General features: G+C 33.0%; 1 protein-coding gene and 1 pseudogene across 1 annotated transcript in view; one reads left to right on the top strand and one right to left on the bottom strand.

The window, feature by feature from the left end:
- Positions 1–53: 53 nt before the first annotated feature.
- The window catches only part of LOC128187769 (sodium- and chloride-dependent glycine transporter 1-like), a 27,009-nt pseudogene continuing 956 nt past the window's right edge, over positions 54–26,106 (bottom strand).
- LOC128187771 (pleckstrin homology domain-containing family B member 2-like) overlaps positions 21,898–26,106 on the top strand; it is a 167,261-nt gene continuing 163,052 nt past the window's right edge. Inside the window, exon 1 of the mRNA XM_052858341.1 lies at positions 21,898–21,961. Coding sequence (XP_052714301.1) covers positions 21,913–21,961 — 49 coding nt within the window. The 5' untranslated portion in view covers positions 21,898–21,912. The remainder of the gene's footprint in view (positions 21,962–26,106) is intronic.

Consider the following 26,106-nt stretch of genomic DNA (forward strand, 5'->3'; position numbering starts at 1 on the left):
AACTACGGCGACCCGTTTGTGTTAAAATATCGTGAGTAAACAACAGCCTTAATATGCTGAAACATACCTGAATACTGACTGTTGCATAAAAAAACGACAGAACATATCGAATGTTCTAGTTTTATCACACCGACCCGGTTTAAACAAGTGGGCGTTAGTTTAAAAAACTATCGAATATATTCTTTCTTCTTTCTTAGAAAAAAATAAAACAAAACATCATGATCAATCATGATCCTTTGTGCAAAATGTATTTTATCCATACCAAGCACATAATATCTGTGATTTTATTCAGTTTTTTATTTGCCTGTTTGCGTTTTTCCTGAAATTGACCAAAGATAAAATCACGACTTTTTCCAGTAGTTTAACCGTTCCGTTGTTCCTGTGTTTCTCGTAGTTTATCAGTCAACATTTATTTCAACAGACCTATTTATAGTTCTTGGCTTCCTTAGTTCTCTTGCCTATTGGTGACAGTTCCCAATCAAATTGACCCGGACTCTGTCCACAACGCCTCCTCTGTATTCATATACTTTGTACGTCTGCCAGTGACGTTTGCTATTGGGTCCCCAGCTTGAATCCGGACGTGTAAGGGTTTTAATCCTCTGAAACCATACAAAAGTTTTATCTTAGAAATGTTATATACAAAGAAGGAGACCGGTTATCAAATGCATGGGACATTTCAGAAACATATAACACTGCTTATGTTCGGAATACACTGAAGTTTAAAGAGGTTTTTTCTGACTTTCACAAATGTCCATGTAAATCACATTACCTGCCATAATGTTCCTTCTGAATGGACCAGTCCAGATACCATAATTATAGGTATTGGTAACAGAGGCAGTATGGCAAAGAACAGTCCTATACCAATAGCAAAGTCCGGATAGGTGTAGCTTGCCGAGTGTGGAGGCTCGTATATAGCCACTGATCCCAGAAAAAGGGTCTAAAAATAATTGTTTTGGTCTCACAAAAGTACAAAATTCATCGGTACAATAGTCATATTTATATATTTGTTACTTGTTTCAGTACATTAACTATATATACTTAATTGATATACTTCTTGGTCATAAGGATACCAAAATTAATATCTTCAACTCGTGAAATATTTTTTCAAGCATGTTACATCGTTTTTCATAAGTGGAGAAGTTTGACAAAAAGTGCAGGAACCAATTGGATTGTAGTTTTTTTTTTATTCTGGTGAATATGAAAATAATCTAACTTTTTTTAAAGTGGAGAGGACATGATTTCCCTGTTGCTAAGTGATTTTTTTATAAATAGAAAGGCATCTGTCAGGTTCTTACCAACATGACTATTGGAGTCACTACACACAAGCTGATTCGCATGAGGATAGGCATAGGTCTCCCTATCATCATCTCTATATCACGGCTGTAACGTTCTGCGCCTGAAAATAAAATATTTGACAGATAAAATAAAAGCAAACCAGATATTGTCGTAAAACAGAAATACAATGTACTCGTGCACTCACGCAATAAGCCATAAATAGGCCTTTGTTTAATAGTTGAAGGTATTTGTTCACCAAAACCTCAAACAATACTTCCCCCAACCAGGTCAAATTGAACACACATTTGATGATTTATCTCTTTTATACAAATCTTCTTTTTATACCCGCACTTTCTAAAGAAAGTTCGGGTATATTGTTGTTATTCTGTTCCGTCCGTCCGTCTGTCACGTTTTACTTTCTCAAACTGCTCTTACATCTTATAAACCAGCAATCTGAACTCTTAGAGTTTGATTTGGGGTGTCATGTTGTTTTGTAAAAAGGTTTCAAAAATTCTCTGGTAGTCCTTGGGGTCAAATAATTGGTAAAAAATGACGTTTTTTCACGAAAAACCTTCTTTCCCGAACTCCTCCTACATTTTCAACAGTAGACAAATCATCTCTTGGAATATGTCTTAGGGTATACTATAGATGCGCAATAAGGTTTTTGAAATTTCAATTTTGTCCTGGGGGTCAATTAATTGCTAATAAATGATGTTTTTTTTTCTTCAAAAAACTGGTTTCAAAAGCGTCATTTTCTTTTTGCAGTAGCCAAATGATCTTCTAGAATATGATTGGGGGTGTCATATTGAAGTGTGATCAGGTTCCAGAATTTTTATCAAGGGGATCAGTGGGCAACACAAAAATGACGTTTTTTGGCAAAAAAAGTATGGTTCCCAGAACTCCTCTTATAACTTTTGGGGTAGCTACGTCATCTCTTGTGATATAATTGGGGCTGTCCTATAGATGTGCGATAAGATTTTAAAAATCTAAATTTCATCCAGGGAATCATATAGTAGCAGAAAATTGACGTTTATCACTCAAAAAAAAAAACACCCCATAGATCCTAGAACTCCTCTTATGATTTAATGGATAGACACATCATATCTTGGGATATGATAGGGACTGTTCTTTAGATGTGCAGTAAGGTTTTAAAAATTTAAATTTCATCCAGGGAGTCAAAAAGTAACAGAAAATTGACGTTTATCACTTCAAAAAAACATAGATCCTAGAACAAGTTCAGAGCGAGAAAGAAGAAAAAGAAGAAGACGAAGAATAATAATACATGTATTAAGGACCATACAAAAACAATAAGTCTCCAAATTTCATTCGGGAGACTTAATAATAAAAATTAAATTGAGATAGGATCATCAAATATCAATAATTTAAAGATAACATCCTTCAGTTATGAAAATTATAATTTTTAAATGTATTACCGGAGTTTTGCATGTGGCCTACATTTTTAATTAAAATGGTACTAAACAGTGTTTTTTAGGGGAAAACACTTGGTGCGGGTATTACTGTCTAATGACAGCATCTAGTTTTTTTTATGAAAGTATATTTTGACTTATGTCTCATTGTGTTTTATTTTCTTATTTACAAATCTAATTTGAACTCTAAAAATTGATTAAAGAAAGAATATATGCTCATTATTAACCTAAAAACTGGAACAATGCCGTTGTGGACTTTTCAATTGAAGGCTTAGCAGAAATTGAATTTAGTTGAATACATGTATGCCTTTTAAATTATATGATACTGTATTGGACCTTATCTTACCATAGATCCAGGATATTATGATACATTCCAAGAAAGAACCAAACGTAATGCAGAAACTTGAAGCGTACCAATTCATCAGCTGAAAAAGGTATACCCCTCCCTAAAATGAAACAACAAAACATACAAATTTAAATAATTGTTATGACTTTTCAATCAAAAAATTGTATTCATCAAAAATCCAAAACGAGGAAAATTTATACACAAAATTTTAAAATCATTTCAGAAATGTAAATTTTCAAACAAATATTTTTGCTTCCCTACATAAAGTTTTTAATGACAATAATTATACCCGCACTTTCTAAAGAAACTCTTGGAGTTTGATTTGGGGTATCATGTTTTGTAAAAAGGTTTCAAAAATCTTCTGTTAGTCCTGGGGGTCAAATAATTGGTAAAAAATGACGTTTTTCACAAAAAACCTTCTTCCTCAAACTCCTCCTACATTTTCAACTGTAGATAAATCATCTCAATACATGATGCATTCATGACCCTTCATAAACGTATCTCTTTTCTATGTCTTTCACATCGTGTCTTGGACATAACTCGAAAAACCATGACTGAAGCGATGTGTGCATAACGCGCTAATTTGCGTTACTCAATTTGTATTCACACACCGCTGCAGTTATGAGATTGTTTCTTTCAACAATTATGATTCAATGCTTAAATACACTAAACTGACTAAGTTTACAATGACCTCCTCATTTGCACTTTATTCTTTTTAATTTTTATGTGTACCTTACTATTCGTAATAAATAATCTAAACACATATTTATACCCGCACTTTCTAAAGAAAGTTCGGGTATATTGTTGTTACCCTGTTCCGTCCGTCCGTCCGTCTGTTACGTTTTACTTTCTCAAACTGCTCTTACATCTTATAAACCAGCAAACTGAACTCTTGGAGTTTGATTTGGGGTATCAGGTTGTTTTGTAAAAAGGTTTCAAAAATTCTCTGGTAGTCCTGGGGTCAAATAATTAGTAAAAAATGACGTTTTTTCACAAAAAACCTTCTTCCTCGAACTCCTCCTACATTTTCAACAGTAGACAAAACATCTCTTGGAATATGATTAAGGGTATCCTATAGATGCGCAATAAGGTTTCGGAATTTTCAATTTTTAAGATTTATAAACAAAATGTTATATGCATGTGTGTTTGCCTATTTGGGGAAATTGTAAAGTCTCCTAAACAAAGCAGTGACATCATTAGGCTAGGAATTACCCACATGGATCAAACACTACTGTAACATATGAATAAGATAAAATACTTTATTGGGAGTTGATTTTAATCAACTCTCCTATGCGCTTACAAGGGCAAAGCGAGTTAAAGACAACACCTGGGGGTCATTAATGTACTTTACACCATTTGATGCATCATAATGACATTAGAAGATATTTTGCATTTTCTTGTTTCGTGGGGTCAGAAAAGCTAGTCCCAGAAGGTCATGACCTACATTGTATTTGATGCATTATAATACATTAAGAAAGAAATACTCCTTCCTTCCTATTATAACTCATATAAAAATGATAATTAAGTGTCTAGTACACTTACTTACATGTAATACACAAATTTAATAAGAAATTGTTTACACAGGGTCAAGATGGGGTCAACTCAATAGTGCAAGTCTGACAAATGAAAAAATTAACTTTTGCAACTAAAATGACAGAAAATTTACAAATGCGATAGGATAGGTAACGATGATAAGCTTATTTAAATATTAAAAGATGATGATACAGTATGCTGTCAAAGGGAGATCACATTTAGAAAGTGAAAGTAGAACTTATGTATGCTGGCATCTCATTATATTGTGCTACTGCTACTACATGTATTATGCTTACCTATATTGGTCAGCATCATAATGATAATCCAATTAAAACACAATAATGAATTCCTTTAGCTGATCTTAACTAATCCTTTTCTGCATATGGAAAACAGACATGTATGCATGTATACACGTGAACCAATCTAATCGAAGAGATGGGTAAAACTAGTACCCGCTAATGATACCTGCAGACCTGTGTTGTGAACGTAACTTCAGACAAAGATCAGTTATTTGTAACATGCATGAATTTTTATGAACTATTCTTCAAATCCACTTGCACTATTTTATTAGGTAAATAACAGCTTTTAGGTGGTGCAGGACACCTGCATATTGTGATGTATACTTCCTATTGAGATAAACAATAAAGTATATTAAATATTAATTAAATATTTACCCCCAAAATAATGTTACCTAACATTGAAGCGCAATGGGTTAGAGCGTTTACATGTCTGTAAGAGCATTGGGGTCCAAGGTGTATTTTTGGTAATTTTACAATTGATATAAATGAATTTTCACCCCTTCTCTAAATCTGTGCACACCATGATGTATATGTAGGCACACATAAGCAAATCTAAAACCGGCAACCGCCACGGGGAGGGGGCATAATTTAATTTTTAATTTTGTTTGTAATAATCATATAGACCGTTATACGTTCTATGACATGACATGTTAAGATTATTGATTAACTGAAAATTCACAGCAAACAGTTCAACTCCAAATTGCACATAAAGTGCTGCTCATGTGTATTTCATATGGGAAGGGATTATGAAAATTATATTTTTTAAATGTATTACCGGAGCTTGCATGTGGCCTTCATTTTTTATTAAACTGGTACAAAACAGTGTTATTTAGGGGCAAACACTTGGTGCGGGTATTACTGTCTGAAGACAGCACCTCAGTTACGTTAGTTGTGAAGGGAATTCCGAAAACAAAGAGAAAAACACACAAACAAGCCGTTGTCAAAACTTTGCGGGAATTCAGTAACTTTGGAAATCTGTCAGCAAGGCCACTAGAAACGGTCTCAAACATCCCAAACTAAAAAATATAAAACAATAAATTCCTATTAATGCATTTCTTAAAAAAAAAAAACCTGCATTGTCCAATAGTGTTACGGTACCAATACCTGGTGTATAGTAGGTTGATACAGCTGTAAGTTAAACGGTATAAATAAAACCCTAAATCTATATTTCTTGAAATAAACTTAAAACAACTGAATTTCTCAAAATGCATGTACGTACCAATAAGTTTCACACCTCATAGGATTTTCGAGTAATGGTATTTTACTAGTATTTCATTTGAAAAAGAAGAATAAGTCTGCTAATCGATCCACTACGTATTTTATTAGTCTCACAATCCACTACTTATGTCATTAGTCCCACTTTACCTGACTGTCAATGCCAACTGTGATCAACATAAGAAAAAACAGCACTCCCCACAGGTGGGGCATCGGGAGTTTGGTCAGTGCTTCCGGATAAGCCACAAATACTAGACCCGGTCCTGATTGAAAATATAAATTGATTTTGCTTCAAAACCCCCTCCCTTCTTTTAGCCATTAAAAGACATTGTTACATAGTTTAACAAATTGTAAACGAAGATATTTTTTCCGAGACACATTTTGAAACCTCCCTCTAACTACATTTTGTAGGTGTTCTTAGAGGGGTTTTGCTGAAGTAAAGAATCCATAAAAAACCCATATCTTAACATTTTTAAAGAATCTAGATGGTTAACGAAGTAACCATCATCTTCCTTAAATTTTTCGAAATGATGTTATAAGGTTTAAACTTTATTCTATAAAGAAAAATTCTAAGTATATTAGCTTTGAAATTTGAGTATTTTCTTTTATTTTTTATTCAGAGCTAATCTTTTCAATGAGATCAACATAGTCTAAAAATATCCATGACCATCGATCCCTCTTAAGGGTTATTCATATTAAGGGAGTATGGGACACTTCCATATCGTGACGTACTTCCTATCGAAATAAACAATAAAATCAGGTCCAATCTTCTATTTTTTTTTTGTTACCCAAAGTTGGTACACGTGTATCTAACAGCGTAACACAATGGGTTAGAGCATTTACTGCGAATCTGTTATTCATGACTTCGAATTCCGTGGGGACTTTTCTTATTTTTACCTTTTCAAAAATGTTTAAAACATAATATTTAACCAAATAGTGTAGGATTTGAAAAAAAAATCTAAAACGGTGAAAGATTTTTCATTACAATGTACTTTTATACACATTAATATCGACAGGTGTCCCATACCACCTTAAAAGATTGCAAAACAAAAGGCAACGTTAATATTTAAAGAGTATTGCTCCCGCAGACATTTTCATGTTAACAGCATTTTAAAAAAAATCAATGTTGCTTTCAGAAACACACCAGAAGCCGACTTTGAAATTTCTTCCATAGTCAAGCCAACATCTTTAACCATAAAACCCAGAATGGAAAAGACAACAAATCCAGCGTAAAAACTCGTCAGGCCATCAGCTTATGTACCATACCAAGCGTCTGTGGGTGAAAGAAGGGGAAAAAATAGTAAATGTCAAATGACAGCAAAAACAACAATCTCAGTGACATTAAGGTATTGCATTTGTAAGAATTCATGTTTTGCAACACAAGATTTTGTATATCAAACTTGCTTCATACACTTGTTGTTGAATCTATTGTAACTTGACATAGTAATGAGACCACCCCAGGCCGGGCCAAGTGAATAAAAGACCTGCATTCCGTCCTCCATCCAAACCTTCAAAGCCATAGTTTACGAAAACGTGAAATCGAATTTTTATGTATATAATATTTACCATATAAAAAAAAACTAATTTAAAAATTATCATTACTGCATAAAATAGCTGTAAACCTTTTACTTGAAAATTAAAATCTTTAGTAAAGTCCGGTTTCAGGTAGAAAATTATCCCATCTATAGCGCCATCTAGCGTCAGACCTCGTATAAGAATGACTGTCAAGAGAATGTATGGAAAAATGACCGTCAAGTATACAACCTAAAAACGATAAAAAATTTTATTCTTTTTATATTTACATAACAAATCATGTCAATATTTTGTTTCTTTTATAGTTATACATAGCCAGTTCATTTTACTAACTCTAAATTGCATTTTAGACAATAGTGATATATCAAGTAAACATCGTTATCATCTTTATCACTTTTGCTATGTCGACACAGTCAACTATTTTAATACAATATCGATTATCGCATGCATCTTATCACTTCTTGATGTCGACACAGTTAACATTGTATAATCGACAATGTTAATACAATATCGAGTTAACATCGTATGCATCTTTATCACTTTATATCGCGATAGTCAACATCACATAATCTAATTGTTGATACAAAATCGCAATATCGAGTAAGCACCGTATGCATTATTATCCCTTAAATAGTCAACATCGCATGATCGACAATGGTGATCCGATATCGAGTAAACATTGAATGCATCGTCATTACTTCTTCTATGCCAACACCGTCGAGACTTTCGACATTGGGATATCGACAATTTTGATACTGCTATGAGATTACTTTGTCTACCTTGATTTTAATAAAATTTTCTTAATCACCTAAATGCTGTCTGTCTGAAAAAAATAATCACGTTGTCGATGGAGTGAACATAAATAGTAGACTGTTTTAAATGAGATGTTGACATGCTGTTTCGACGATATAAATGATGTAAGTACGATGTTGACTCATTGTCTAACAATGTACATGTAATATCGACAATGTAATCAATGTATGAATGATAAAAGGTGTATGATGTTGCCAATAACAACGATGCAAACGATGTTAGCGGGATATGAGGTATAGGATGTCTCCTTTGTGTCAACAAAGTGGCACAATGTTGATACGATATTCATTCTGATTCATGCAACATAACAAAGTCGACGATACCGTACATGGGACATGCATCTCTTTACCAAGTAAACGATATGATTACCAAGATTCTTGTTAGAATAATACCTCATTGAACATGTTATATATTGCAATACATTTAACGTGCTGTTTTAAATGTGTACCTTTCCAACTGAACGTACTCCTTTGATAAGACAGCAGAATGTTAGAACCCAGGAGGCAAATAAAACCAACACTAGATGCCACTGAACAGAACCAGGGTGTTATATGCCCTCGGAACGCCTCAGAACATTAAACCTATTCAAAGAACAAAAGGAAATATTGTGTAATTTTTGAAACCACATGTTCATCAGGAACTATTCTCGTCTTGAAAAGAGAGTTTTTTGTGCCGTGATCAGGATCTATTCCGAGAGTGTTCTAAGAAGAATATGTCAACTGAAAATGAAATAAAGATTGTTTAAAAAAAGAACTGTAATTTATGAATATACTCTGTCCCAAGATATCTTTAATTTACGTTTTGCTTGATTACTCGATATTCATAAATACATCAGGATTCAAATGATGTTCATTCTAAAGTATATAAAATTCCCAAGAGTTCTCCGTTGAACCGCCCCTTTAGTTTATCAGGTTTCAATACACGGCTAAAAAATGTGATGTTTAGTGGATTTTGTATTGCAGCAGACCCGGATGATAACTTTAAAAAATGCACGAGGAATTCCGAATGAAGAAAAGATTTGAACATTTCCATTAATAAATCTCCGCAAGAAAATTGTTTTCGTTCCTATGAATTTTTTTATGTGAAAAGACAATGCGTCAAAGACGATTTCTTGGAAATTTTCCATTTCATCGATTTCAATTGCATTTGTTTTACAATAATTTGTAAATAATGTGCCTGCAAGAAATATGGGATGAATTTCACTACCTTTTCAAATGTACTGATGTATATATATCCAATTCAAGGGTTATATGTTTACCAAATTATTTCATAACAAATCCAAATGTTGAAAAACTGTTTAATGTCACAAACATAAACTAACTTATATTTATAAACTATTAGATACTATATTTGAGAGAGTTAGCTCTCTTGGTTAAATTATATCCGTTATCCCTTCATCATGCCTGTACCAATGATTTTCATCTATAATATCTATTGTAGTGTGTACATACTGTACATATGTATTTTCTCTACACTGTAAATTCAGTTATGAGAATAAAGTTCATTGTCAATACGAAACTTTCAACCATTAAATAAAATAAGCGAGACCGACCGTGGCATGTTGACAATGTAAAAACACCTAAGCCATGATTTAATGATATATACATGTAATCACGAGGAGAGTATATTTTCATTCATACCGAATCAGTTTGCTATAGGGATACCAAGATAAAAAACGCAAGCCCACATTTGCATAGCAAAACAATGAAACGCTGAATTCAGCACCACGTATACGATACATGTTCATGTATGCTAATTTGGGAACAGAGATGAAACTGAATGTAACAGAATTATTTACAGAACACATCAAAACGCACTAAATTGTATGATTATCTAATCATACACAAAAATATCATCTAATTACAACATATGCATTGGACATACCCTTTGTTTTGGGTTTTTTCCCCATTATCAGTTGTTATTATATTAAACGTCTAAATTAAAGAATTGGTTTGAACATATTTTATTTTAATATATTTCAATGAGATTGGGTACAAGTTCTATAACTTATGTAGCCCTCTACCTATAATAATGGACAAACAAAGTTTTCGCATGCAAATAAAAAGTCATATCTATAAAGATCAATGCTTTTACAAACAATAAAGTAGGTTTTCTGTTAGCAAATTAGATATATGCATATGTTAGCTTGTAATTTAAATTTTTAATATTTTTAATGAAAACGTGAAAAGGGGAAAACAAGTGTTCATATTAATATATAGTCACAAAATTCATCACATCCCCATTGCGAAATATGCGGCTGCATTAACAATAAATGTATTTATATTACTGATGCCAAAACATAATTGAAAAGCTCATCTTTGGAGCCAGCATACAATGTATTTTATACAGGAGGAAAATAATAAAATACGTATGTCTTCAAACTAATGATTTCAACAATATCATACTTAATCAAGTCACAATCCAGTAATACTATGCAGTTGTGGCGAAGTTTCTACATTTTGGTTGGCAACAATCTTTAGAATTTCTTTAGAATTTCTCACTGTTTAGTTATACATTACAACGTTTGTCGTGGAAACTGTGTTGCACAAATTTTTTTTTCAACCTTAACGATCTCCAATCACCAGCAATCTTCGATAACTCTTAATTATGCGGAATAATTTTATTTGTACTATAAATCTGTCTTCAATATAAACAAATTTAATTAGTTTTGAAGTGTTAATATTACACACAGCTGATAAACGAACTGCTTGGCTTAGTGGCTCCACGGAGACCTAATACACAAAGGTGAAGGGGTTCGAGCCACCGATGCATCGATACGACTGTTTTATATTCTTCTAATTTGGTATCAGCTTGTATATTTCCATTATATCCACCGTGGCCAAAATTGCAATCACTTTATAAAATGCATGGATACCATCCAACAATTTGATTTTACTTTATTTCATTTATAATGTTTGAAGGATAGATCACTTTTTTGATAATAAAAAAATACTTTGAGGCTGAGGATCAGATAACCTTAAACGTTGTTTTGAGTCTAGCAATTTTTCGTCTTACATTTAGTGTACTTGTTTCAAAATAGAGAGAATATTTAGAGGCAAATATTTAAAAACCGGTGACTATTCTTGCAGCATCTAGTTGTACGTATTCCAGCTTTTTGAGTTCACAAGAAAATTTTAAACATCCTTCCCAGACTTCTCTGAAGTTAAAGAATTTCTAACTATAATACTAATCTTAATGATGAAAATAACATGTGATATAAGAAGGATGTTTATAAAAAATATTGTTTTTAGATATATGATATGCTCTTTGCATTTATGACCTTATAAAGGTACACATTTCAATTTGTTCCCTTCCAAACAAGATAGATTTGTTTCAGAAGAAAAAGGGAAGGAAAAAATTCTCTAACAGCCAGACGTTTTGTTATTGTATACGAAATTTGACTTCCATAGAAATTCGACTTTCGGTTACCATCATTACGCAAAATTGATTTATATGTAAGACATAAAGCTAGCATACCTGTATCGTTTCTCCCATGAGAGGGTTAAAGTAACTTAATATGCTGAAACATACCCGAATACTGACTGTTGCATGACAAACGACAGGTCTTATTTTGCAAGACATATCGAATGTTCTAGATTTATCACACCAACCCGGTTTATACAAGTGGGCGTTAGTTTAAAAAATCTTTCTTCTTTCATGGAAAGAACTAAAACGAAAATGGAAAAAGAAAATATGAAAAAGTCCAACTCAAAAACGGAAGAAGAAATCAAAACAAAAACAATACTCAACAACTCCCTAAAACATATGGATCAAAAGTATTTTGATTTTAACATTATGATCATTTATGATCCTTTTTGCAAAATGTATTTTTTATCCATACCAAGCACATAATATCTGTGATTTTATTCAGTTGCTTATTTGTCTGTTTGCGTTTTCCCTGAAATTGACCAAAGATAAAATCACGACTTTTTCCAGTAGTTTAACCGTTTCGTTGTTCCTTTGTTTCTCGTAGTTAATCAGTCAACATTTATTTCACCAGAACTATTTATAGCTCTTGTCTTCCTTGGTCCTCTTGCCTATTGGTGACGGTTCCCCAGCAAATTGACACGGATTCTGTCCACAACGCCTCCTCTGTATTCATACACTGTGTACGTCTGCCAGTGACGTTTGCTGTTTGGTCCCCAGCTTGAATCCGGACGAGTAAGGGTTTTAATCCTCTGTAAACCATACAAAAGTTTTATCTTAGAAATGTTCTATACAGAGAAGGAGACCGGTTATCAAATGCATGGGACATTTCAGAAACACATAACACTGCTTATGTTCGGAATACACTGAAGTTTAAAGAGCTTTTTTCTGACTTTCACAAATGTCCATGTAAATCACATTACCTGCCATAATGTTCCTTCTGAATGGACCAGTCCAGATACCATAATTATAGGTATTGGTAACAGAGGCAGTATGGCAAAAAACAGTCCTATACCAATAGCAAAGTCCGGATAAGTGTAGCTTGCCGAGTGTGGAGGCTCGTATATAGCCACTGATCCCAGGAAAAGGGTCTAAAAATAATTGTTTTAGCCTCACAAAAGTACAAAATTCATCGGTACAATAGTCATATTTATGTATTTGTTACTTGTTTCAGTACATGAACTATATATACTTAATTAATATACTTCTTGGTCATAAGGATACCAAAATTAATATCTTCAACTCGTGAAATATTTTTTCAAGCATGTTACATCGTTTGTCATAGGTGGAGAAGTTTGACAAAAAGTGCAGGAACCAATTGCATTGTAGTTTTTTTTTTATTCTGGTGAATATGAAAAAAATCTAACTTTTTTTAAAGTGGAGAGGACATGATTTCCCTGTTGCTAAGTGATTTTTTTATAAATAGAAAGGCATCTGTCAGGTTCTTACCAACATGACTATTGGAGTCACTACACACAAGCTGATTCGCATGAGGATAGGCATAGGTCTCCCTATCATCATCTCTATATCACGGCTGTAACGTTCTGCGCCTGAAAATAAAAAAATTGATAGATAAAATAAAAGCAAACCAGATATTGTCGTAAAACAGAAATACAACGTACTCGTGCATTCACGCAATAAGCCATAAATAGGCCCTTTGTTTAATAGTTGAAGGTATTTGTTCACCAAAACCTAAAACAATACTTCCCCCAACCAGGTCAAATTGAACACACATTTGATGATTTATCTCTTTTATACAAATCTTCTTTTTTTAATGAAAGTATATTTTGACTTATGTCTCATTGAATTTTATTTTCTTATTTACAAATTGAGTTTTAACTCTAAAAATTGATTAAAGAAAGAATTTATGCTTATTATTAAGCTAAAATATGGAAGAACACCGTTGTGGACTTTTCAATTGAAGCCTTAGCAGAAATTGAATTTAGTTGAATACATGTATGCCTTTTAAATTATCTGATACTGTATTGGACCTTATCTTACCATAGATCCAGGATATTATGATACATTCCAAGAAAGAACCAAACGTAATGCAGAAACTTGAAGCGTACCAATCTATCAGCTGAAAAAGGTATACCCCTCCCTAAAATGAAACAACAAAACATACAAATTGAATTAATTGTTATGACATTTCAATCAAAAAATTGTATTCATCAAAAAATCCAAAACGAGGAAAATTTATACCCAAAATTTTAAAAACATTTCAGCTATGTAAATTTTCAAAAAAATATTTTTGCTGCCCCACATAAAGTTTTAAATGACAATAATTACGTTAATTGTGAAGGGAATTCCGAAAACAAAGAGAAAAACACACAAACAAGCCGTTGTGAAAACTTTGCGGGAATTCAGTAACTTTGGAAATCTGTCAGCAAGGCCACTAGAAACGGTCTCAAACATTACAAACTAAAAAATATAAAACAATAAATTCCTATTAATGCATTTCTTAAAATAAAAACCTGCATTGTCCCATAGTGTTACGGTACCAATACCTGTGTATAGCATGTTCATATAGCTGTAAGTTAAACGGTATAAAAAAACCCTAAATCGATATTTCTTGAAATATACTTAAAACAACTGAATTTCTCAAAATGCATGTACGTACCAATAAGTTTCACACCTCAAAGGATTTTCGAGTAGTGGTATTTTACTAGTATTTCATTTGAAAAAGAAGAACAAGTTTGCTAATCGATCCACAACGTATTTTATTAGTTTCACAATCCACTACTTATGTCATTAGTCTCACTTTACCTGACTGTCCACGCCAACTGTAATCAACATAAGGAAAAACAGCACTCCCCACAGGTGGGGCATCGGGAGTTTGGTCAGTGCTTCCGGATAAGCCACAAATACTAGACCCGGTCCTGATAAAAAAAATATATTGATTTTGCTTCAAAACCCCCTCCCTTCTTTTAGCCATTAAAAGACATTGTTACATAGTTTAACAAATTGTAAACGAAGATATTTTTTTCCGAGACACATTTTGAAACCTCCTTCTAACTACATTTTGTAGGTGTTCTTAGAGGGGATTTGCTGAAGTAAAGAATCCATAAAAAACCCATATGTTAACATTATTAAAGAATCTAGATGGTTAACGAAGTAACCATCATCTCTACCTTAAATTTTTTGAAATGATGTTTTAATATATAAAGAAAAATTCTAAGTATATTAATTTTGAAATTTGAGTATTTTCTTTTATCTTTATTCAGAGCTATTCTTTTTAATGAGATCAACATAGTCTAAAAATATCCATGACCATCGATCCCTCTTAAGGGTTATTCATATTAAGGGAGTATGGGGCACTTCCATATCGTGACGTACTTCCTATCGAAATAAACAATAAAATCAGGTCCAATCTTCTATTTTTTTCTTACCCAAAGTTGGTACATGTTTATCTAACAGCGTAACACAATGGGTTAGAGCACATACTACGAATCTGTTATTCATGAGTTCGAATTCCGCGGGGACTTTTCTCATTTTTACCTTCTCAAAAATGTTTAAAACATAATATTTAACCAAATAGTGTATGATTTGAAAAAAATCTTAAACGGTAAATTACAATGTACTTTTATCCACACTAATATCGACAGGTGTCCCATACCACCTTAAACGATTGCAAAACAACGTTAATATTTAAAGAGTATTGCTCCCGCAGACATTTTCATGTTAACAGCATTTTTAAAAAATCAATGTTGCTTTCAGAAACACACCAGAAGCCGACTTTGAAATTTCTTCCATAGTCAAGCCAACATCTTTAGCCATAAAACCCAGAATGGAAAAGACAACAAATCCAACGTAAAAACTCGTCAGGCCATCAGCTAATGTACCATACCAAGCGTCGCTGAGTGAAAGCCGGAAAAAAATAGTAAACGTCAAATGACAGCAAAAACAACGATCTCAGTGACATTAAGGTATTGCATTTGTAAGAATTCATGTTTTGCAACACAAGATTTTGTATAACAAACTTACTTCATACACTTGTTGTTGAATCTATTGTAACTTGACATAGTAATGAGACCACCCCAGGCCGGGCCAAGTGAATAAAAGACCTGCATTCCCGCCTCCATCCAAACCTTCAATGGCATAGTTTACGAAAACATGAAATCGAATTTTTATGTATATAATATTTATTATATAAAAAAAACTAATTAGCATTACTGGATCAAAATAACTGTAAACTTTTTACTTGAAAATTAAAAACTTTAGTAAAGTCCGGTTTCAGGTAGAAAATTATCCCATCTATAGCGCCATCTAGCGTCAGACCTCGTATAAGAATTACTGTCAGGAGAATGTATGGAAAAATGACCGTCACGTATACAACCTAAAAACGATAAAAAAATTTATTCTTTTTAAATTTTCAAAACAAATTATGTCAATATTTTGTTTCTTTTATAGTTATACATAGCCAATTCATTTTACTTACTCGAAATTGCATTTTAGACAAAAATGATACAATATCAAGTAAACATCGTTAGCATCTTTATAACTTTTGCTATGTTGCCAAAGTCAACTTCGCACAGTCAACTTTAACAATAACGATTATCGTATGCATCTTATCACTTCTTCATGTCGACACAGTTAACATTGCATAATCGACAATGTTAATACAATATCGAGTTAACATCGTATGCATCTTTATCACTTTATATCTCGATAGTCAACATCATATAATCTAAATGTTGATACAATATCGAGTAAACATATAGTATGTATTAAGAAATGAAGATAATAATTTTTCTATTGATCGACGTATCAAAAAAAAAAATTGACCGGAAAACTTCATCAATGCGCATAGCGCATTGATGAAAAAGTTTTCCGGTCAATTTTTTCTTTGATACGTCGATGAATAGAAAAATTATTATCTTCATTTCTTATCATTCAATAAAACATTTTCAAATAAAAAAATGTGATGTGTTATTGATCAAAAATGTAAATAATGTAAATAAAGCGGCGCGTATGAATACAAAACAACAACAGCAACAATATTCAAAATGGATGCGCCTTCAGCTGATGCAGAGCTATTGAGCTGAATTAAAGGATTAAACACAAATAGTGAGTTAAAATCTGAACCGGCTGAATTGAAAACGAAAGGAAAATATATGCGATAGATTGTGATATTATTCACTGTGCAGAAAAACTCGTAATAAAATTAGTTTTCATGTGAGATCGCTGGAATATGCAACTGGACATAACCATCCAAGGAAAGGCGATCGTGGATGTATGTATAAGCGACTTTTGTAAACGTTGTGGTAACTAGATAGCCAGTGATGTACTTAAATGGTATATCAGCCGCTTGGAATGCGCAGAAGGAGTTGATGCATCACTCATAGCTTTTCTTTACGACGCTTATTCTGATGACCGATCATGTACGTGTGTAAATTAAAAAATTATTGTTACCAAATTTGAACAGCAGTGTTACCGTGAAAGTTTATAGGCCTATATGTTCGTTATAATATTCCTGGAAAGGGAACAGCCAGCCTCGCTGTAAATGTTGATTGATCTCAAGCAGACGAAATCGTGAGAAGACGCTTAATTTTCTATTTCGTGAATCAAATAATGTGTTTTGTTTATTTTTGAAGGTTAAACTTTCAATTGTTTATATTCACAAGGTTGCATTTTGTTTGCTGACAATAAAACAGACACAACTTTACATTTTCTTGACAGTGTTTATCTTGGAAATTCCCGTTCTATAAATAGTGTTAGATCAGAACAGTTGAGAAAAGTAGATCCGGCAAAAATTTTATTGATGCAGGTATCAAAGAAATTTTTCGACCAATCAGAAGCGGCGATATCTCATCAAATCAATAAATATTAAATGATTTATTATTCCTTAAATAGTCAATATCGCATGATCGACAATGGTGATCCGATATCGAGTTAACATCGAATGCATCGTCATTACTTCTTCGATGCCAACACCGTCGAGACTGTCGACATTGGGATATCGACAATTTTGATACTGCAATGAGATTACTTTGTCTGCCTTGATTTTAATAAGATTTTCTTAATCATCCAAATGCTGTATGTCAGCCTTAAAAGAAAAAAAATAATCACGTTGTCGATGGAGTGAACATAAATAGTAAACTGTTTTAAATGAGATGTTGACATGCTGTTTCGACGATATAAATGATGTAAGTACGATGTTGACTCATTGTCTAACAATGTACAATATCGACAATGTAATGATAAAAGGTTTATGATATTGCCAATAACAACGATGCAACGATGTTAGCGGGATATGAGGTATACGATGTCTCCTTTGTGTCAACAAAGTGGCACAATATTGATACGATATTCATTCTGATTCATGCAACATAACAAAGTCGACAATACCGTACACGGGACATGCATCTCTTTACCAAGTAAACGATATGATTACCAAGATTCTTGTTAGAATAATACCTCATTGAACATGTTATATATTGCAATACATTTAACGTGCTGTTTTAAATGTGTACCTTTCCAACTGAACGTACTCCTTTGATAAGACAGCAGAATGTTAGAACCCAGGAGGCAAATAAAACCAACACTAGATGCCACTGAACAGAACCAGGGTGTTCTATGCCCTCGGAACGCCTCAGAACATTAAACCTATTCAAAGAACAAAAGGAAATATTGTGTAATTTTTGAAACCACATGTTTATCAAGAACTATTCTCGTCTTGAAGAGAGATTTTGGTGCCGTTATCAGGATCTATTCCGAGAGTGTTATAAGAAGAATATGTCGACTGAAAATGAAATAAAGATTGTTTAAAAAAAGAACAGTAATTTATGATTATACTCTGTCCCAAGATATCTTTGATTCACGTTTTGCTTGATTACTCGATATTCATAAATACATCAGGATTCAAATGATGTTCATTCAAAAGTATGTAAAATTCCAAAGAGTTCTCCGTTGAACCGCCCCTTTTGTTTATCAGGTTTCAATACACAGCTAAAAATGTGATGATTAGTGGATTTTGTATTGCAGAAGACCCGGATGATAACTTTAAAAAAATGCACAGGAATTCCGAATGAAGAAAAGATTTGAAAATTTCCAATAATAAATGTCCGCAAAAAATTGTTTTGGTTCCTGTGAATTTTTTCGTGTGAAAAATGACAATGCGTCAATGAAGATATCTTGGAGATTTTCCATTTCATCGATTTCAATTGCACTTCTTTTACAGGTATGTGTATTTTTATTAAAAATCAGCCAAATGGGCTGCATAAATATCTTAGGACAGACTATGGTAGCGACGTACTGCCAAAATTCATGAGCTGCCGTGTTATATGTCAAACTGTGATTATCATGTGTACTGTTATATTGATAGGAAGCATCAGTCTCATTAAACAGAAGCCCTGTCAGGTTCTGATTGACAGCGGTTTTATTCAGTGTCAGTCTGTCCTTATGACTGACGATGCAGTGATCTGTGTTCCACCAATTATCACACGTTGACCATGGAATCTTGGGGAAGAATGCATGGACAAAATAATAAATGACCCAAGACATCACAGTGTTGTAATACCAGGCCACCACGAAGGAGATTGTCATCATTAGCCAGCCCAGTCCTAAAACACAAAATAGAAGCTTACTTTACACATGAAATAAAAGAAATAGGCCCTGAATATCCGATTGTCCTATCCTTACAAATACAATTTCTGGACTTGTTTAAAATATGAATTATTCAAAACAAAGATGCCTAATTTTTTTAATGGTAAGAAGACAGCCTGATTTGCTTCTTACGTAATAACCCCGACGAAACTTGATTTGCTTGTCACTTATTTTGGCCCTCAAATGGGGTAAATTTTCAAGAAATCCATAACACAAACTTATTCAATTAAAATACTTTCTGATTTTCCCTCGTATAAAAACTGTATGAATACTTGATTAATGAAGTTTATACATGTATACTAAATAAATTACGTTTTCGTAATACATATTTTCGGATAAATAAACAATATGTTGTGACTGTTTTGAATATTTTCGTAGGTCCACATAGAATCACCACTGCCAAATTTATATGTTATATTCAACAACCTACTTATATTGTCTTGTTATGATGGTGTTACTGTACGCTTCATGTTGAAAAGGTGCAATCAGATTATGTCAATATAGTGTATTTAATAGAGAGATAAATGGAATAAACATTCATCATTATATGGTTTAAACAATACTAAACATGAAAGGAAGACTCGGACAATATTCCAAAAATCCGTAAATTTCTTCAGCGTCCCAGCAACCTAGCGACATTCAACCAAGAGTTGTCATTTGCTCTCGAAAAATACTGACAAACTATACGGAATCGGGATAGTGACACGAGTTCAAATGTGTTTTGTGGTTTTAGTTTTTGTTTATCTTATTTATTCTTTTTTTTTTTTGGTGATTAGTTGTTTATTGCGTGGTCCACGAAGACAATATAAAAGCGAGGTTAAACCAGATGTGAGGGGGAAAATTCGGCTTGCGAATAGCTAGCTTGGTTTCTGTGCGGGATTATGAGTAGATCGATCTGGGCTGCGTTCAAGATCGTAGCAGGTAGCCTAGCCGCTAGGGTGTAGATACATGTATCTAGGTCTATTGAACGGACCGCTAGGTTAGCCGCTAGGTCTCTGATTTGAAGTTCGAAATATTCAATATAAGACTAAATAAATCGACGTAATTTGTTAAATTCAGGCGGAATTATACATTTTGATATTAATTATAACTTAAATGATGAAAAAATATAACTGAATAAAGAGATTTCATGTTTGTTACAAAGTGGTAACTCAGGTGACCATCTTGATTTTGCTGCTTAGCAAAAAATATTTTGGATATGAATTTCTACGTACTAGCTACATTAGCTTACCGTTCAACAGCAAAGCTGCTACGTAGCCCTATGTAGCAGCTACGATCTTAAACGCAGTCCAGGGAACCTGGCTAGCACACGTTTATCTGAATCGGGATCGGGATTCAATGCCATGAGCACAGGCACTGCAATGGTAAATTTGTCGGTCAACAGTAACGAAAGAGAGTACTCTTTTTAAAGACACGATCGGCATGTGATATCAACCGTCATCTTCATGAAATAAGTTTACTTAATGCAGAAACCTAAACATGCTTCAAGTAGCATAAATTGCAATTTGTTTGTCTGTTTTCAGAAATAGTCGAACTTTACTTTAAGGTGAGGCTAGTGTACTTTCAAATAAAATGTTTATGCACTTATGGCAAAACATGATTGAAAAACGAATGAATAATTATGTGACTCTTGAAAACGATTGAATAATTATGTGACTCTTTATCTGATTGAATAATTAAGTGACTGTATAAAAGTTTAAATCTCGAGAGAAATGCATTAATATATGAAATTAAAAATTCACACAAAGCTGTCACTGCATAATTAACAATATAAAAGATTCAAAGCTATACGTGAAACAAAGTACAAATTTAGTGGTACACTTTACAAATAAACAACGTTATTTAGTGACGTTATAGATTTAAACCACTATTATGATACATCATGTGCTTTTCTCCAACTCCATGAAATTGATGTATTCTTAAAATTAAAACATGTCTTATAATAACATTTTAAAGGAATTACTGTTATAACATATCATTGATTTTGTTAACAAATCTATGTGAATTAAAAAGATACATTACAGGCTGAATGTTAATTTTGATGCAATAGCTAAATGTCAAGGTCTAGGATAATACAGGGTATTTGCGAGTGGTAAAATGCAAATATAAGTAATAAACAACGATTATGTAGTGAACATGGCGTTATGAATAGCAATTGCTCTGTTGGCATATTCCATGATGCGCGCTAGCATATGTTAAGTAAAATGAGGATAACAAACAACATAGTTTTTTGGTTTCTTTAGTGTCTCTGATTTTAGTTTGTCAATGAAATCAATTTATAATTATTGTTTTAAAAAGTTTGTGTATTAGAGCATTCAGTGCGGAGTTAAAATTTCGTGACGTCAGCTTATGGCTATCGAGCCTCGGGACGAAATTCAAAGTCTGCATGAATTTTAGTTGATAGCGTTATCAATGCGTTGGATTTAAACTTTAGGACGAAATGTATAGTGAGAAATATCAAATTAGAACTCAATGTTACACGCAAACCGGTAGGCATATCTGATTTATGTGGCAAATTGAAGCCTGAATCGACGAGGGGGTCAAAATGGTGTTGCACACCTTGTGTATTTATATATAGTAGGTGTAGAATTTTTCGATATATGACTTATAAAGGGACTGATTGATAAAAACTCAGGTGCCTTTGTTGCGAGTGGTAAAATGAAAATATATGCATATGGTCTACGTATTGCAGTCCTTTTTGAAAGGACATCAACTTCGTTTTTTTTTAAAACATAATGAATAGATTATTTATCGACAAACATACATCATCTACTTGTGATTCTCTAGCACTGTAATATCGTTCAAATATTTAACCAAAACATTGTCCAATATGCTATGGGTTCAAGTGATTCGGAATTGCACCGGCTGAAGAGATTTGAAAAAAAAGGTATTAAGGCGCTGTAATAATCTTGTCATACCTTATCATAGTAATTCTGTATAACGCGTTATCTGATTGGTTCTAGACAATCACGTGCCAGGGCAATAAACTTCATATCTCCCTGTCATCGTCTTAGTTTTCATCATATTCCACCCCCTCGGAAGCCATGCGAATTTTCATTCCATGCGTATGAAAAATCCCGAGTATCAACATACGATGTAAACAAATGACTATTCCTAAAATATAATCGGATTAGAACCTATATTAATAAATTTAAATCCTCTTATATCAAAAAACTAACAAAGAAAGAAATCGTTTAACATTCAGTGCGTTTTTGCTCAACGAGAGTTGAAAAACGAATAGAACCTGATGTTTTATACAATTATTGCTGTTTTCAAGGTCAATACGACGATTAAGCTACCCGAGAAGTACAATATTCACCTAGCCAGAGGCGAGGTAAATATCAAATATCATATTGACTTAGGTCACGTGCAGGTGAATATAACGTTCTGGTTTTTTTCTATATAGTTGGATATGAGCGAATCAGAGAGCAAGGAATTCATCAATCATATAATGATCTAAATTATTATACTTCCATGCTTTAAAGATACTGAAATCTGATTGGTTTAGACGCAGTTAATAATCCGTTCTATTACACTCAGTGTTAGCAACGCACCTGGCAACGGGTAACACAACGAATTGTTACATAAGCGTAAATTATGCGCGTACGGTTCACCGTAAAATTCGTTGCCATTTCCTACTAGCAGTAATTTTTTTTCTAAAACTAAGACATTCAGTATTAAAATAAACAGTGCCTGTTTGGAAGGAAAATAGTTGAAAATGACACCCCTTGAAACTCATTATCAATCTCCGCTCCTTGTCGGTTGACAATGGTTTCTCGGGGTGTCAATTTCAACTGTTACCCTCCCAAACAGGCACTATTTATATATAATCACATGTCGTTCAGTATAATAAACAATTCATTGCATGATGATGAGGGAAATACTAGTATGAAGATTTACTCCCCCAATATAAATCATATTTCCCCCGGGCGTTGCCCTCAGAAAATATGATTTTTCTTGGGGGAATAAATCTTCATATTTCCTTCACCATTACGCAATAAGTGTATAATAACCATGCAGCTCTAGATTGTTCTTTTCGAATATTGACGTTACGGCTTTGACGAGAGATATTGAAAGTGCTACTGAAACGCACATTTCTTCAATAGAGGAAAGCTACTCTCTAACCACTTTTTAGAAAACACAATCACAAACCGACAAGAGTCACACAAAACACGAGCACACTCATCGACCCAATTTTAGTAACACGTGACATCCCAGTTTTTGAGTCGGGTGTTTTAAATGTGGATCATTCCGTTAGTGACCACAAAGCTACATATGTTTGTGTCAAAACTAATTTAAATCTTAACTGTGCTTACAAGCGCAAAGTTTGGCTTTATAAAAATGCTGATTTTGACAGACTTAATTCTGTTATTACCAATACCGACTGGGAAACATTAATAATGAGGACCGATAATGTACATAATGCTACGGTTAATTTTTCACATACATTTTTTTTCTCATATTAAGGAATCCATTCCAGAAAAATTAATAACTATACGACCAAAGGATAAACCATGGTTCGACTCAGCTCTACGTAAAGAAATAAGTTTACGAAATCGTTTAAGGAAAATTGCAATGACATCAAATAACGCTTTAGATATGCAAAAGTTTAAAAAATCTCGCAATAAAGTAAACAATATAAAAAAAAGTATGCCATTATTAATTACTATGATAATTTGGAGCTCAGCTTATTAGATTCAAGTAAGAATAATCCAAAACTCTATTGGAGATTATTGAAGAACGTTTTTAATATTAAAATGTCTACTGAAATTCCTCCATTGCAATTTACCTTGAAAGCGGGTGAACAATCGATAGCTTATTCCAATGCAGAAAAGGCTGAAGTTCTGAACGATTATTTTTCTTCTACTTCATTTTTAGATGACAACGAAGCTAAATTACCCAAATTTCACTCTGTATGCAACAATTTTATCTCTGATATATGTATTTTAGAACAAGAAGTTATAGATATTGTATCAATTCTTCATGTTAACAAGGCCGTGGGGCTAGATAATATAAGTCATAAAATGTTAAAAAGTACTATGTATACTATTGCAAAACCTCTGTGTATATTATTTAATCGCTCTTTAAGAGATTGTACGTTTCCAAGCTCCTGGAAAATATCCCATGTTCTTCCTTGATATAAGAAAGGTGATTCATCTCAAATGTCAAATTATAGACCTGTTTCATTGTTAAGTTGTGTATCACAGATAATGGAGCGAATTATTTTCAAACATGTGTACAATTATTTTCATGACAATAAACTTTTTTATTAATATCAAGCTGGATTTTTACCTGGCCACTCCACTGTTTACCTTTATATAAGAAAGGTGATTCATCTCAAATGTCAAATTATAGACCTGTTTCTTTGTTAAGTCAAAGATAATGGAGCGAATTATTTTCAAACATGTGTACAATTATTTTCATGACAATCATTTTTTTATAAATATCAAGCTGGAGTTTTACCTGGCCACTCAACTGTTTACCAGCTTATAGAAACATGTGATCACATTTTAAAAGCAATTGATCAAGGCCAATCATGTTGCATGATATTTTGTGACTTGTCTAAAGCGTTTGACCGCGTCTGGCATAAACGTTTATTGTTTAAACTCCATACTTATGGTATCACTGGGAATCTGTTTAAATGGTTTAATATTTATCTTGTTAATAGAAAGCAAAAGGTTATGTAACGAGAAGTGTTGTCGTTTACAAAGCCTGTGAATGCCGGAGTGCCTCAAGGCTCTGTCCTTGGGGCATTGTTATTTCTTATTTATGTAAATGATATAGCAGATAATATGTTAACATTCTGTAGACTTTTTGCAGATGATAATAGTTCTCAACATGCTGCAATCAATGTACAAGATATAGAATTTAATCTAAATCAAGATCTTTTAAATCTAGAAATTTGGTCTAAAAATGGCTTTTGAGCTCCAATCCTTCAAAAACCAAAGCAGTTCATTTTAATATTAAAAAAAATACTGTAAATCCCTTGTTAAAATTTCAAGATCGTGATTTGGAATTCGTGTCTTCTCACAAACATTTAGGTGTTATTTTTTCTGAGGATCTTTCATGGACAGTTTATATCAACTCTATTATAGCAAATGCTCAAAAGTAATTGGGACTAATGAAAAAACTCAAATTCAAACTTAATAGAAAGTCACTATCATTGTTATATACTTCATTTATAAGACCTCAGTTAGAATATGCATCTGATGTATGGGGCGGGTGCACTTTCACTGATTCCGAAAGGTTAGAACAAATACAATTGTTTGCAGCAAGAATCGTCACAGGATTACCTATTTTTGCTTCTAGGGATTCTCTTTATTTCGAAACAGGATGGGAAACACTTGATAGTAGAAGGAAAATGTCCAGGCAGAAAACCATGTTAGACTTCAAATAGTGAAAAAATAAAAAAGTTATCGCTGTGTTTCGAGTAACTATGTATAATACGTAAAGTGTATGCATGTAACGTTATAATACATGGAAGAGTTTAAAATTTACGTCATGACGTTTCTGATGCACCTTACGTGAAAAAAAAAACCAAATGAGATTTAACAACAGTTCTATACATGCAGATAACCATTGGTTAAAAAAAACTAAATTTATTCTCAAAGGACGTTTTCTAGACATTGTCTGA

This window comes from Crassostrea angulata, chromosome 6 (genome assembly GCF_025612915.1).
Source record: "Crassostrea angulata isolate pt1a10 chromosome 6, ASM2561291v2, whole genome shotgun sequence".
Taxonomy (NCBI): domain Eukaryota; kingdom Metazoa; phylum Mollusca; class Bivalvia; order Ostreida; family Ostreidae; genus Magallana; species Magallana angulata.